Source organism: Thamnophis sirtalis, unplaced genomic scaffold (genome assembly GCF_051295495.1).
Source record: "Thamnophis sirtalis isolate CommonGarterSnake01/CBP01778 unplaced genomic scaffold, rThaSir2_p1.2 scaffold_6, whole genome shotgun sequence".
NCBI lineage: Eukaryota > Metazoa > Chordata > Lepidosauria > Squamata > Natricidae > Thamnophis > Thamnophis sirtalis.
Window position 1 is genome coordinate 3,019,432 of NW_028261386.1, and position 15,486 is coordinate 3,034,917.

The following is a 15,486-nucleotide window of genomic DNA, read 5'->3' on the forward strand; positions in this document are numbered from 1 at the left end:
GAATTTCGCCTCAGCGCGAGAGTAGACTCGCACTGAGGCGAAATTCCTATTTTCCTCGCTCCTCGTTTTAAAAAATAGCTCTTAAAAACAATAAAAAGAACAATGAAAAACATTCAGTATTATTATAGATTTAAAAAAAAAACGGGAGTGGGGGAAAATAGGAATTTCGCCTCAGCGAGAGTCTAGCCTCGCGCATGCGCACCGACTGCCTGACGGCGCACGGTCGGCCTCGCACCGGAAGTGAGGGCTGGACGAACACCTCTCGGAGGGGAGGGGCGGACGAGTGGCACGCCAGGGGGCGGTGCCTAGCTTTGAAAGAAGAGGAGGGGTCAGTTAATTGGCGACGTCACGTGATTCGGAATGGAGGTGGCGGCGGCGGCGGCAGCTGAGGCGAACATCTTCCTCAGGAGTCGGCGGGGGCGGCGCTGCTGTTGCGGCTACTGCTAGTCCAGGCGAACCGGCGGCCGCGACGGCGGCAGCCGCCTGAGACGAGCGGCTGGTGTTGCGGGGCACGGGCGTCGTCGTCCGTCATGGACTGAGGAGACCCGCGATGGGCAACAAGGAGTCGCGCATCGGCTTCCTCACCTACGACGAGGCCCTGCGGAGGGGTGAGTGGGGAGGGCGGGGTACCCGAGGAGGCGGGTATGCAAACCTGTGTTCGGAGCGCCCTGATTGGCTCCGGCGGCGGGTATGCTAATGAAATATGTAAATGAGAGAGAGGGGGAGACGGAGGGGGCGCCGGGTTGGCAGAGAGCAGCGACCTCTCCGTGTGGGCGGGGCTAAGCTAAGGAGGCATGCAAAAAGGGGGAGGAGCTTTGGGGACTGGAGGGATTGTCTTCTCACCCCATTGGGATGGAGTGCAGCTCCCATCATCCGTAGCCAGTCTGGATAGGGTCTAATAGAATAGAATGGGATAGAATAGAATATAGAGATGGGATAGAAGGATAGGATAGGATAGAGAAATGAGATAGAAGAATAGAATAGAGAAATGGGATAGAAGAATAGAATAGAATAGAATAGAGAAATAGGATAGAAGAATAGAATAGAATAGAGAAATAAGATAGAAGAATAGAATAGAATAGAGAAATGGGATAGAATAGAATAGAATTCTTTATTGGCCAAGTGTGATTGGATACACAAGAAACTTGTCTTGGTGCATATGCTCTCAGTGTACATAAGGAGAATAAAATACATTCGTCAAGAATCGTAAGGTGATACCTTATTACCATAAGGTGATAACTATCACTTAGTGATAGTCATAGATTACCAATAAGCTATCAAATTATACTAGGAAACAAATAAAACAATATAAATTGTAAAGATACAAGCGCCATGGTTATAGTCATAAGTGAGGAGAGAGAGTTATTAGGAAGGAAGAGAAGAATAATAGTAATACAGTCTTAGTAAATTGACAGTGTTGTAGGAATGAGTTGTTTAGCATAGTGATGGCGTTCGAGGCGGGGTGAACTGTTCTTGTATCTAGTTGTTCTGGTGTGCAGTGCCCTATAGCTTCGTTTTGAGGGCAGAAGTTGAAACAATTTATTAGGGGCTCTCCAAAGGTGGGTAACATGGCAGACTGGCAGAGGAGATGATGGGAGGTGGACATTTAACCTTTCTGGAGCCCATCAGATGGGGAAGGGGGGAGGGTTGGGCAGCAGTGGAGACAGAGGGGGGGCTGACTCTGGGGCAGCTGTGAGGAAGGACTCAGGGTGGGCCGAGGCAGCATTGCTGCAGAGGGAGAAATAGGCTGGAGTGTTTGGCACCTCAGGATGTGGAATAGTGGGGGGGGAGGGTTGGGGGGGCCAGACCTGTGGTCCTCAGTGGATATTGGGGAGACGTGGGTGCCATCACTGTTGCACATGGGGTAGACAGGTTATCCCTCTTTGGTTATAGTTGGAGCTTGTTAAAAGGTTGGAAGATTTTCAACCATGGTTGTTCCAAAGACAGTTGGACTTTCTTCGTGTGTCCCCCCCCCCCCTTCAGTTCATTCTTCCGAAGCTTCTTGGGTGACAAGTGAAATGTTTTCAAGGGGAAAATAAAATATCCACTTTGCCTTTTGGGACATGTTTACAGAACGGTTTAGTGACACACCTTAGGATGTAACTTCAAAAGTGCCCTGTTGGAACTGGCTATAAGGGAACCAGGATTAAGGTTGCTATGAGATGGTGTGGCTGTTGAGGGGTTGGACCTGCCCCTCTTCATGTTTTTATGGGGCAGGGGGTGGTGGGGGTGACTAGATGTTGATTAGATCTGGGAGTGAAGCTCACAAGGCTGAAAAGAGACTATGATTGATGACATGTTAGGGAATGGAGGGTTTATTGCCAAGATGAGTACTGACATAAAATGCTTGTACGGATACTTGAAAGGGTTAGAATAGATATTCATATATATGTTAATTACTCATCTGCTTGGTGTGTTGGAGAGTATAAGACAGATCTTGCCGTGATTACAGCCATTGCCGTATGGTAAAGTCCCTTGGAGGAAAATCTCTTTAGTCTTGTATTTGCTGGTTTGTTTTATTGGTGGTTATTATTGGTTGCTTGTTGACGCTGTCATTAGCTACTGCCTAGTGGCATATTGAGCAATCGCGCCTAATAAAAAGTACTTAAAAGCACACGAAATAATCTACGTGCCTTTGAACAGGCCACTGTAAGAGCGGCATAACCTTAAGAACTAGCTGCTCAGTCCTCTTGTTTCCTCTTTTCTTCCCCACTTGTTTTCCTTGTGTGTCATCTCCTCTTACGCTGCCTGCCGCAAGCCAAGCCTGCGGGCAAAGACTCTCTCCTTTTGTTTATCTCTTAGCCCCTCTGGAAGCCGGTTTCCAACCCTGGGGAGAGAAGTGCTTTCAATGCCTCCCTCGGAAAAAACCATGCTGTGGTGATGATCTGTGGAGGTTCCCAAGGTGCAAAGTGTGGCGGTGGTCTGGAGGTCCTTGAGATGATAAATGGCAGTTGAGCCTGGAAGAGAGGAGGCAGCGGAAGGGAAGCCATTACATTGCATTCACACAGTTGGAAGGGGTCTTGGAGGTCTTCTAGTCCAAAGCAATGAGGGGCTTCTGGGTTTCAGGGCCTGGCTCAAAGGAAGAGAAATGCCCTTCCCTCCAGCCGGTGCTTTTTTAAAAAAAAATGTTCAAGGGGTAACTTGAGGTTAGAATAGGGAGATTGGTGGGATTTCATTCAGGGGCCCCGTGCCAAATCCTTCCAGTCCGGGAGACACGATGAGTGGACCGACTCGCAGCTGACATCATGGCTGCCAGTGAGAGGAAGCACGCCGGCTCCCTCTTGGACCAGGTGGGTGGCTGTTGTGTCACTCCAGGATGGCGTGTTCCAGCTTCACAGCCATAGCGGTTATTAAGCAGCTGGAGAGGAACAGGCTAATTCTGCTTTGGGGGGAAGCTGGAGGCTCTGGTGGGCATTGTGTCAAAAGCAGAAGCCCAGCTCTGAACCGCCCCGATGGGGACGAAGTTCCTGGAAGCAGGGGGTCTGGCAGGAAGGCGGGTGTTCTGACTGAGGCTTCCCAAGAGCCTGAAGCAAACTCCTTGTCCCAACAAAAACCCCTTTCGTTAATTTGCTGTGAATTCTGTTCATTCACTTCCAGCAAAGTCTTTTAAGGGAGGATTTACAGTCACAGACCTTATCTGGCTTGGAGAGCTGCCAGGCCACCTCTTTTATTTCCTCTGGGGACATTCATCGTCCACTTGGGGCCTTACTCCCAAGTCGACCTCTGTTCTTTAGCTGTTCCCTTCTTCTGGCAACTCTGTGCATGCACACACTGGGAACAGGCTCCAGCTGTTCGTCTGCCCCACTGATCTCTGACTCCGAAGGCAGCTGATAACTATCAAGATGGCCCTGGCCCCCTCTCTGCCTCCAATACAGAGTTCTCATCAGAGCCTTCCCCAGACTCCCCATCTTCCTCCCTAACCTCCTCACTCTCTGAATCTGTTGCCAGCTCTGCTGGTGGGCCACAACAGCGGGCTAAAGCGGCTATGGTATGATGGGCCACCAGTTAGCAACCGACGTAGTGGGGAATATTGCTGAATGGAGATGGGGATAAATGTGTGTGTGTTAAGGAAAAAGGAGTAAGTGAGAAAAGGATGTTGATGAGAGAGAGAGAAAGAGAGAATCGAGTATTGGATCATGACTGGACAGAGAGCTTTCATCCTACAAGGATGTCCCTGGAGCTGAATTCTGGAGCCATAGCTCCTTGGGAGGAGAGTGACCAAGGCCCTCTGCAAAGTGCCCTTGGGCTGCCCCCTTGCAGGCACCAGGGCCAGGAGCAGTTCAGCCTTGTGTTTATTTTTATTTATCAAACAAACATATAACCACCCAACTTACGCATAGATGACTGCGAATGGCTTACAACATTCACCATAGAATAATAACCCATAAGCGTACCTACACACACACACACACACACACACACACACACACACACACACACTGGCAGCAACAACAGCCAGTTGATAGGCTTTGTGTCCATTTGGGGCGGGATTGTCCACTGACCCGCTAACTAAATCACATTTTTAGGGCCTTCCGGAAAAGCAACAGGGTGGAGAGCAACTGAATCCCACAGAGAATGATGTTCCATAGAGAAGGGGCCATCACCAAGGATGCCCTCTTTCGTAGGCCGAATGCAATCTTGAATTGATGGGACCCGTAACATGACCCTGCCTTCCCAACTGATTTGTCCATGTATCATCTCTTCTGAAGGGGACGCGGTGGCTCAGTGGCTGAGACGCTGAGCTTGTCGATCAGAAAAGTCGGCAGCTCAGCGGTTTGAACCCCTGGCGCCACATAATTGAGTGAGCTCCTATTACTTGTCCCACCTTCTGCAAACCTAGCAGTTCGAAAGCACGTAAAAATACAAGTAGAAAAATAGGAACCACTTTTAGTGGGAGGGTAACAGCGTCCCGTGAGCCTTCGGCATTGAGTCATGCTGGCCACATGACCACGGAGATGTCTTCGGACAGCGCTGGCTCTTCAGCGCCCCCTAGAGCTGGAAACGACTAGCACATATGTGCACGGGGAACCTTTACCTCTACCTTTTACACCTCTTCTGTGAGAGCTGCCCTGACTGCCAGCCTGCTTGCAGGTACAGCTCAAGGTGCTGGTGATCACCTTTGAAGCCCTGTGTGTGTCTGCCATGGAGCAACTTAAGGTCAGCATGAAGTGTCTTTCTGGTCTTAACAACACTATCATGGACCTGTTTGTGCCTTAAGAATGTACCTTGATCTTTCCTGGAAGACCTTGGGCATCGAAGAGCAAACAACTAGCTTCAGATTTCTGGATTCTTTGGTATTGGTCCATTCCTCATTCCGTCTTGGTTAAAACACATAGCACATTTTTCTCTTTGATATTCTTATCTCCTTTCTTTCGATTAAGCCTCTGTGGTGCTAGTAGTGGAGGTTATGGGTATTCAGTGAGCTGTGGTGTTAGAAGCTGGCAGTGAACTCGGCTGCGTTTTGCTGCAAACCTTTTATCCAAGTGATTTATGCTGCCAGAATGTGGACCTGGGTGGAGTCCGCATGACATGCCTTAGCAAAGCTTTTCTTTCCCCAGAAACATTCTAGGCCGCTGGGTCCAATCCTTTGGTGGTGCAGGGCTCCCAGTTAAAGCACCGCCTGCGGGTGGCTGCCTAACCTCTGCAGTTACACACATTCAGTGAAGGGAAGCTGTCAGCTCTCTGGGGTCAGTTCACTGACTTTCTGTGACTTATTTCAGACCTGGTAACCTTCCTTCTGAAATCAAGGAAGTTCCCGGCTGCTTCTGTATAGTTGAGTTGAGTTTGAGTATAATATCCTTTGAGCAATTTCAAGGGAACTGACTTATCCCTTCTCAGCTTTCTCAAGGCTTAAGTATAGTCAGGGCTTTCAGAGTGTGTGTGTGTGTGCATGTGCGCGTGTGTTCGTGTGTGTGCACACACACACGTGCCTGCCTGCCTGTCTATCTGTCTACATCCATCCATCCATCCATCCATCCATCCATCCATCCATCCATCATCTATCTATCTACCTACGTATCTACCTATCTATCTCTATCACTGATTGACTGACTGGTTGACTGACTAGCTAATAAGTAAGTAATACGCCAACCATCTTGCCTAGAAGCAATTCTAGGTGGCTTCCAAGCAATGAAAAGGAAGGTAAACAACGAATATTACCAGTAGCACAATAAAAGATGATTTAAAATTGGCAGTGTTTTTTTTGTTCCTGTTGTTGTTGAGCTAGCCTTGTTTATTCTTGTTCGCCTTCGTCGAACCTACTCCAGTTTGGCCCAACCTTTCTTACAGTTTGGTGCCAAGGACTGGCCATGGTATTTAAAACCATCTTTGACCGAAATTGGAACCACCGCTTCCAATAATTTGAGATCCTATGTATCTGCCTATCTTTTTGCAGCCATGTTGCTGACTCATACTCAATTTGTAGTCCACTAATATTTCAAGATTGTTTCACAAGTATTATTGTCAAGTGGCTATCCTCTGTTTTTTAGCTTTGACTTTGACATACATGCATACATATATATGTATATGTAAATATGTATGTATGTATTTATGTATGTACATTATCTATCTATCTATCTATCTATCTATCTATCTATCTATCTATCTATCTATCTATCTATCTATCTATCTATCTATAATGTATATCTATGTATCTATAATGTATATCTATGTATCTATGTATGTATGCATATATGAGTGTGTCCGATTTTCTGTCTTCCATGCAGCCATGCCGGCTTTTTCTGCCATCTTTCTTTCTTTCTTTTTAAGTCATTGAAATCGTGCTATGATGTGAGCTGCATTCTTTTTGCCTGTTGCCTTCTCAGGCATATCATAGCTGCTTGCTTCCGTATCTGAGCTGAAGCTGTCTGCCTTGGGATGAGATGGCAAGAAGCAACCGCTGTGTTAATAATTTCAGTTTACATTTGAATCCGTTCTGGCCCTTTTCAAAATCACGATGGATCCCAGGAGTTGTAATCTCAGTACGCCTGGAAGATGCCAGGTCTGAGAATGCTAGCACAGAGGTCTTCAACCTTGGCAACTTTAAGCCTGGAGGACTTCAACTCTCGGAATGCAGCTGGCGGGAATTCTGGGAGTTGAAGCCTTCCAGGCTTAAAGTTGCTAAGGTTGGAGACCCCGGTGCTAGACTAAGCAGGGAAGCATGATGGTTCATTGAAATATAGTTTGCGATGGTTTGAATAATTTTTGTGGTTGCTAATTGTTTCCAAGTTTTTCTTCCCAAGTATAAATAACACGCCTGTGCCAAATTTGAGCAACATTCCTTATTGAACGGTTGTTGCAATTAAAAGTTTGGAGCTGAACTTCGGTTTAGACTTCCCTATGTGGAAACCCAGCCTGTTTCCATTATGAAACATATATCTTGTTTCTTTTAAGAGGAACCAAGATGTCATAATGTTTATTGGCAGAAGGTTTACAGGCAAGACTACAGGAGGAGGCGATTATTCAAAGAAAAGGAAGAGGAAGGGGGGGGGATATATACCAAAATGCTAATTTTCTCAGACTTGTAAATAGCTGGTCTCTTGGGGCAAGGGAGACTAATTTCTAGGCAACCAAACAGCAGGGTTTTTCAGATGTTGATGTTGTGCTTTTTTTGTGCGTGTGTGGATCACACTTGTCTCTCCAGTGTAACGGAGTTCAGCTTAATCTCTGGATAGATTCGTCACTTTTGTTGTTTTATTTACAAACCAGACCTGGTTGTTTAAAACTGGGAATTAAGATTTGATCTAGTGGTTAAGGCGCCAGTCTTAGAAACCAGGAGGCCGTGAGTTCTAGTCCCGCCGTAGGCATGAAAGTTGGCTGGGTGACTTTGGCCCAATCACCAGGAAATTGTAACCTCTAGTCCCCCTTTAGGCATGAAAGACAGCTGGGTGACTTTGGGCCAGCCCTCTCTCGGCCCTCAGTGGGGAAAATAGTGAGAAAGAAAGCATAGAATGAGAAAGCTCGCCCCCCAAAAATAACCTTTAGAAGGAGATTTCCACTAGTGTACACTACTACGCACAAAAGGTTTTTATTTTGGTGCAATGTAAACCTGCCACCATCTGGTCCTCACCTACAGAACACAAGGCAACACAGCAGCAATGAATGTTTTCATCACACTGCTTTTTTTTTTTTGGTACTCAAAAAAGAATGATTTACTGGCTAAGCAAGCACTTTTCAGCCAGGCTCCCGTCTTTAAAAAGCAACTTACTGCTCTTTTCTGAGAACAACAATCTAGAAGGGGGGCGAGGGAAGCCTCTTTGAAAAGGATGATTAAAGCCATTGGGTTAGGCTGCAGACACAGCCCACATAACTGAGGAATGAATGTGGACAGGAATACTTATAATAGCTAAAACCTGAATGGGTGGACACCATTCACTTTGAAATCCTTGGCACAAACACACATAGCCAGGCACATACAGATATATCCATCCATAATCCTAATTTATTTATTTTTATAAATACTCAAGGCGCCGAACAGACATTTTAGAACAACACTGTTACCAAAAATCAAATTGCAACGGCTCTTCGGAAGAGACATCCGGGGGTGATAAGGGAAGAGCTCAGCTTGTGAAAAAATAAGCAGTCTATCCTTTTAGGTCCTTTTCATTCATTTGTTCATATTAGGACAATCCTGCCTGATTATGCAACCAGGTTTTGCTTGTTTTTAACCATTTAAGGTTAAGGTTTATTGTATTTATATGCCACTCTGTTCCCAGAGGGACTCAGGGCGGCTAACAAACCCAAGGGGGGAGGGGTAGACAAGAAGGAAATACAACAAACAAGGTACAAAGAGAATTTAAAAAGACAATCAACAGTCACACGATTCGAGAGGGGAAGGGAACTCGTCAACCCCAGGCCTGCCGGCACAGCCAGGTTTTAACGGCTTTGCGGGAAGCCTGGAGAGAGGTGAGGGTCCGGATCTCTGCGGGGAGTTTGTTCCAAAGGGCCGGAGCAGCCACAGAGAAGGCCCTCCCCCGGGTAGTAGCCAGATGACGTTGGCCAGTAGATGCAACCCCGAGGAGGCCTAATCTGTGGGATCTAATGGGCCTTTGGGAGGTAATTGGCAGCAGGCGGTCTCTCAAGTACCCAGGTCCAATACCATGAAGGGCTTTATAAGTGACGACTAGCACCTTGAAGCGTATCCGGAGACCAATCGGTAGCCAGTGCAGCTTGCGGAGGATAGGTGTACCGAGGTGCACCCACAATCGCTCGCGCAGCTGCATTCTGGACGAGCTGAAGTCTCCAAATGCTCTTCAAGGGCTGCCCCATGTAGAGCGCAATTTGGTTGTATCAGACTTTTGGTGACTTTATAGGCAAGTCCTCTCCATGCTACCCTGTCAAGAATAGCTTCTTTCAATTGTTGGATGTTCAACTTTGCATCCGATTCAACTTATCAAACCAGCATGTTCTCCCCCCCACCCCATCACAACAAGGATAAGCAATTTTAGTCACTTGTCACTTTCTCTTAAAATACAAGAAATGATCGCTTCTTCCCATAGCCCATCTCTGATCTATAAAAGGTAAAGGGTATGTAGGAAGTTAAAACCCACCCCTCTCCTGGAAGAATGAAATATCCTAGGAAATATTGAAAAGGCAGAATATTATATTTCCCTGGATGTGAAAAGAAAGAAACATGTTTTAAACCCGAAGTAGCTCCCTGCAGCTTCCTGCCCCATCCCCCTTTGTCAATTGGCCATTAAGATGTCCAAGGCAGTCTATTCTACATAATAAAGAGTTCTCCCCTTCAGCTCCAGCGTGATGGGATTAAGGATTAAGGCATGATAGTATTAGCCCTTTACCCAACTCACCACATGGCATCTGAGAACTCGACCAAACTTGAGACTCAAAACACAGCCTAGAAAGTTGCCCCTGCATGGCCCCATGGAAGTCTGACGACCAATCAGAATACATTTCTTACACAGGAACAGGAAACAGAGAGGTGGGGCTGAACAGATTGTAAAAAGCCCAGCAAGCCCTTCTTCTCATCTCCTCTCTCTTTTCTTCTTCACCCAACATCTGGAAGCATGTGATCCCCTTTTTCTGTTCAGGACTCAAGACATGTGGTCCTGTCCATCATTAAACCATCTTTCCAAGCAGCCTCCATGTCTCCAGTGTCTTTTTCCCCATTTGGAGCCGAACCCAGGACATTTCTCCCAACGGGTAGTTTAATCCTGATTGGCAAAAGTTCATTAAGAGTTTCCCGAGATAACAACATTTTATTTATTTTTTAAGTTATTTTAACCTTGGTCAAACACATCAGCTTTATATTCCTTCCTTTAAGATAATGTTAACATCCAAAGATCTTGATTTCTTTTCATTTTTTCTTTTCTTTTCATTCCTTTCATTTTTTCCCTTTGTCGCATCTCTCAAAATTCTTCGAAGCTTATGTCAGAAGTTAGCACCCACCCCTCTCCTAGAAGAATGAAATATTCTGGGAAATATTAAAAAAGGCAGAATATGATGAGAAATGGAGAAACAAGGTTTTTTTTTTAGGCAGGAAGCAGACTCACTCTTAGTAGCACCCATCTTCCTCAATAGCCCACAGCAGATGTCAGCACTTAAGAGATGAAGATATGGCTAGGTTTATTCATAAGCAAATACCCTCACCCAAGATCCAACAAAGGTAGGATTAGCCCTCAGCCATAATAGGAATTGCCCCAAATCCTCTTCATTACATCATCGCTCAGCAAGATTCAACCAAGCCTGGGACTCAAGACAACCTACAAAGTTACTCCTGCATGGCCCCATGGGAGTCTGACAACCAATCAGGATACCTGCCCTTTCACAGGAACAGGAAGCAAATTCAAAGCCCAAGAGAGGGTATAAATCTCTGTCTCTCTCTCTCACCTATCAAGCCATGTGGTCCTGTCCACCATTAAACCATCTTTCCAAACAGCCTCCATTGTTTCCAGTGTCTTTCTCCCCACTTGGCACTGAACCCAGAAGGACATTTCTTCCAACACTTTACAAAAGTCTCCAGTATAGGAAACTTATCCAGGTCACTCTTTAGATTTGGGTTGGTTTTTTGTGTGTGTGGATGTCACACTTAATTATTTAATTATTGCATGTCACATTTAATAATTTAATTATTACAACACCAGCCAGCTTTATTTGTGGATCCCATGTAACACCTTATTCCATATCATTCTTGTTGTTTATCATTTATAAATCCAGTTTCAGATCAGCCTCTGTTTTGCCTGGTGAAACTTGTTCCTCTTATATAACATCTTTGTATACAGGCAGGCACTCTTAAAATTAACTTCCGGCTCCATTGTTCAAAAATATCCTTCCCTACATCCAATGTTCAGATATTTTGCTCCAATGGCTATTAATAAATTTAAGTATTCCTCTCCTCTAATTGTAAATCAGTTCCTTTTGGTGCAACCTTCAAATTCCCATCCTATCACTTTCTTTAAAGAATTGAAAACAAAGGCTTTTTCTCATGAAAAGGATTCTTACCCAGGTAGTCCTTGACTTATGGCCTTTCGTTGGTTTGAACTTATGATCACCTTGGAAAACTGGCTTTTATGGGAAGATGCAACAAAAACATGCATAAAGTCACCTTTGAGTCAAACTTGAGATGTCATGAACATTTTGTGCTTGTTTTCCTGGCACGAAATTCCTTTGTTTATTGTTTTGACTTTGCAGTTTATCTTACAGCCTAGGATTTTCTTATGGTCTCTCATTAAAGTACTTATCAGGTCTGACCCTGCGTAGTGATTTAAGATCTATCAAACTTGGCGAGATGCTGCCACCACTGTAGGCCATCCGGAACAAAAGTCCCACTGAATTGAGACTTAATTCTTGGCTCGATGATAACAACAATTAGTTCAGGCTTGTTTGTCAAACTCTATTTCATTGAGGGCTGCATCAGGGTTATGTTTGACCTCAGGGGGCCGGGGTAGGTGTGGCCAAGGTGGGCGTGGTCAGCTCAAAGTCACTAATGTCGGTGCCTGTGGTGGCCTCAATGCTCTACCAGCGAAAAGGGCTCCTGAGCTCTGTTTTCAGCTGCGACAGCTTCCTGCAACCCTCTGCCAGAGAAAATGGAGCTCAGGAGGGCCATGTGTAGCCCTCGTGATTTTTTTTTAGGCCACAACAACCTCCTGCAATCCTGTGGCAGCGAAAGCGGAGCTCGGGAAGGCTGCATGCTCCATTTTTACTGGCAGAGGCCCCATGGGCCGGTCCTTCACGGTTTTCAGGTCGGCCCTGCGGGCCAGTTCTAAACACCCTGCGGGCCGGATCTGGCCCCTGCGCCTTGAATTTGATACCTCTGAGTTAGATGGACCACAAAGAATTCTCTTTATGGTTCTTTTTGGAAGGAAGTATTCCACAGGGCTCTATTCTGATTCCTCATTTGTATCAATGATTTGGATGACGGGTTTATGGAGATGACGCAACAATTTGGGTGATGTGAGCCTGCAGATGACGCATAACTAGGAGGGGCAACTAATACTTCACATGAAAGTGATTCAGAAAGATCTAGGGCAATCTTAAGCAAGGATTGAAAAGTATATGATGGGATTCTAGAAATACTGTAAACTTCTGAATTGGGATAGGAAAAAAACTTAAGGCCTAAATTTAAGATGGAGTGAGGACCTGGTTTGATGGGGATCTGGTGTCCTTGGCAATTGCAAGTGAAACATGAGCCAGAAGAAGCAAAAAGTTGCTAAAAAGACCAATGCCATTTTTGGGTGCATTAACAGGAACACAAAAGTCCAGGCCATGAAAAGTAATTGTTCTCCAATAAAGGAGAATATTTGTAACTTGATTAAAATGAGGGGGTCCTTGGTGTTCTCTCAGCTTGGTGGATATTTTTTTTTTTTGCAGATGTTTCATGACCCTGTTAGGTAACAGCATCAGTGGTAGAAGAGGGTGGGGTTTGCTCCACATTTATATTCAAGTGGCTTGCACCGTCAGTGTTGGTGGGAGTGTTCTTGGTGGTTCCTTGATTAGACGATTGATTGTTTGAGTTGGGTGATGAAACGCCTGCAAGGAAGCAACCAAGCTCAGAGATCACAAAACGGTGGCATGCACAGCCTTTAGGAGGCTTATAGAGTGCTCCTGGGGGTGGGGGCAAAATTGAGCGAAAAGCGGGCTGTTTTTCACTCATTTCGGCCCTCCCCAGCCCCCAGGAGCACTCTCAAAACCTCCTAAAGACTCTGCATGCCCATTTTGGTGAAGGAGGTGGGGTTTCTGGAGGCAAAAAATGGCTGTATTATACACCCAGATTTTCAGTCTCTCTTTTGAGCGAAAAAGGTGCACCTTATACTCTGAAAGCTAAATTAAGTTTAGCTTACAAAGGAGAGACTTCTTAGCAGTGTTTTAAGTATCTGAAGGGGTGTCATATAGTGTGGAGTACAAGAAACCAATCTTGAGCGAGTTATATAGAAGCCAATGTCTAGGTGTAAAGGGACAGGAATGGTTTTTAAGTTCATACCCTGTTTCCCTGAAAATAAGACCTCCCCGGATAATAAGCCCAGTCTGGCTTTTGAGCCCATGCGCTAAAATAAGCCCTTCCTTGAAAATATTGCAATGAGGTGACTACGCTGCCCGCCCTCTGCACCTCAAAAATAAGGTCAAGTGCTTATTTCAGGGGTCAAAAGAAAATAAGACCCTGTCTTATTTTCAGGGAAACATGGTAATGGCCAGGTATCATTTGGAAGCAGATTGGAGAGACCTCTCTCTAAACCAGTAAGCCTTAGAAAGAAGAAGTCTAGCATAAACAAACTTGAAATACCGTGTTTCCCCGAAAATACGACCTACTCAGAAAGTAAGTCCTAGCTTGATTTTTTACATGTGCTCCCAATATAAGCCCTACCCCAAAATAAGCCCTAATTAACACCCCACCCATTCCAGGGGGCAATTAAGGTTGGGAGAGGGTGTGGAGCCGCTGTACTATTTACCTTTGGATAGTTGCAGCCAGGCCTCGCACAAATCGGCCCATTTCTTCTGTAGCCAGTAGGGCTTTCCTGAAGGTCTTTGCAGCCGATAACAGAGCTCTGGATCGATCTGAAGTTCTGTTATCGGCTACAGAAACTTTCAGGTAAAGTGAGTCAGTGGATGACATCCTCCCCCGAAAATAAGACCTGGTGCCTTTTTTGTGGCAAAAGAAATATAAGACAGGGTCTTATTTTTGGGGAAAGACGGCATTTTGTTGTTATAACTCATCACAATAGAAATAATTCTAGCCTCTTTGTGGAGTAGATTTTGTGATCTGGTTCAGGTGCAACTCACATAGTGATGAGCTTTATTTCCCCGGAGGGCAGGACCAGAACTAATGGGTTGAAAACAAGAGGAAGGTTCAGACTAGACATCAGGAGAACATGCAATAGACTTTCCTATGAAGTGATAAGTTCTTTAGAAGTGCTTCGAAGTGGTCAGTTCAACAGGCATCAGTCTGAAATGTTTTTAGTGGATGGTTAGATTCGGTGATGGTTTGATGCTTCCTTCCAACTGTATGATTCTAGGACTCCGACTTTGTTCTGCAGCCTGAATAAATCGGCATATTTAAAATGATATTTAAAAAAAAAATCTCTGGGGGAATAAAAACAGAAATGTTGAGATTAGCCCAAAGGCATAACTGGTTTAGCATTCTGTTCCACAACAATCATCCGGAAGCCTCTGAGAAACTCATAATCAGGACATGAACGTAACAAGCAGCATCTGACTTCTGTACCCAGTTACAAGGGAGGGCAGTTCCGTTTCTTCCGAGTGTAATAAATTGATCGTGGAAACGTGCCAGCCAATAGGAAGTGCCAAAGTGGACATTTAGATCCTTCACCGTGCCCTTCGGTACAAATTCCCAGAGCGATATTTCGGTACACAAAACCAGACACATTTAGGAAAGAAGCATGTGCGGATGGAGCTGCTTGAGATTTTAGGGAGTGAACCTCTGCGTTTCACAGATAGTCCTCAACTTATAAATTGAGCCCAGAATTTCCGTTGCCAAGTAGGACAGTTTTCAGTGAATTTTGCCGCATTTCACAACCTTTCTTGACCAAAGCTGTTTAAACAATGCAGTTATTCCAGGTAGTAACATGGTTATTAAGGGAATCTGGCTTCCCCATTGACTTTGCTTGTCAGAAGGTCGCCAAAAGGGATCACAGGACTAATGCAACCCTCATAAATACGTAACAGTTGCCAAGTGTCTAGATTTTTGATGACCCTAGGGATGCTGCAATGGTTATAAGTGTGAAAAACGGCCATAAGTCATTTTTTTCAGTGCCATTACAGCATTGAATGGTCACTAATCAAATCGTCGTAAGGCGAGGACAACCTGTATAGCTGTAGTTGGATGAAATCCTTTAGCTCAGGGGTCTCCAACCTTGGCAACTTTACGATTTATGGACTTTAACTCCCAGAATTCCTCAGCCAGCGCATTCCTCAGCCAGAGGAATTCTGGGAGTTGAAGTCCACAAGTCGTAAAGTTGCCACGGTTGGAGACCCCCATGTCCAGCTGATGGAGCCAATAGAACTAATAGTGTAAGC

General features: G+C 45.3%; 1 protein-coding gene across 1 annotated transcript in view; it reads left to right on the top strand.

The window, feature by feature from the left end:
* The first annotated feature begins 362 nt into the window (after nt 1-362).
* The window catches only part of USP32 (ubiquitin specific peptidase 32), a 219,618-nt gene continuing 204,494 nt past the window's right edge, over nt 363-15,486 (top strand). The window contains exon 1 of the mRNA XM_087717114.1: nt 363-608. Within this exon, the coding sequence (XP_087573240.1) occupies nt 551-608 (58 nt within the window). The 5' untranslated portion in view covers nt 363-550. The remainder of the gene's footprint in view (nt 609-15,486) is intronic.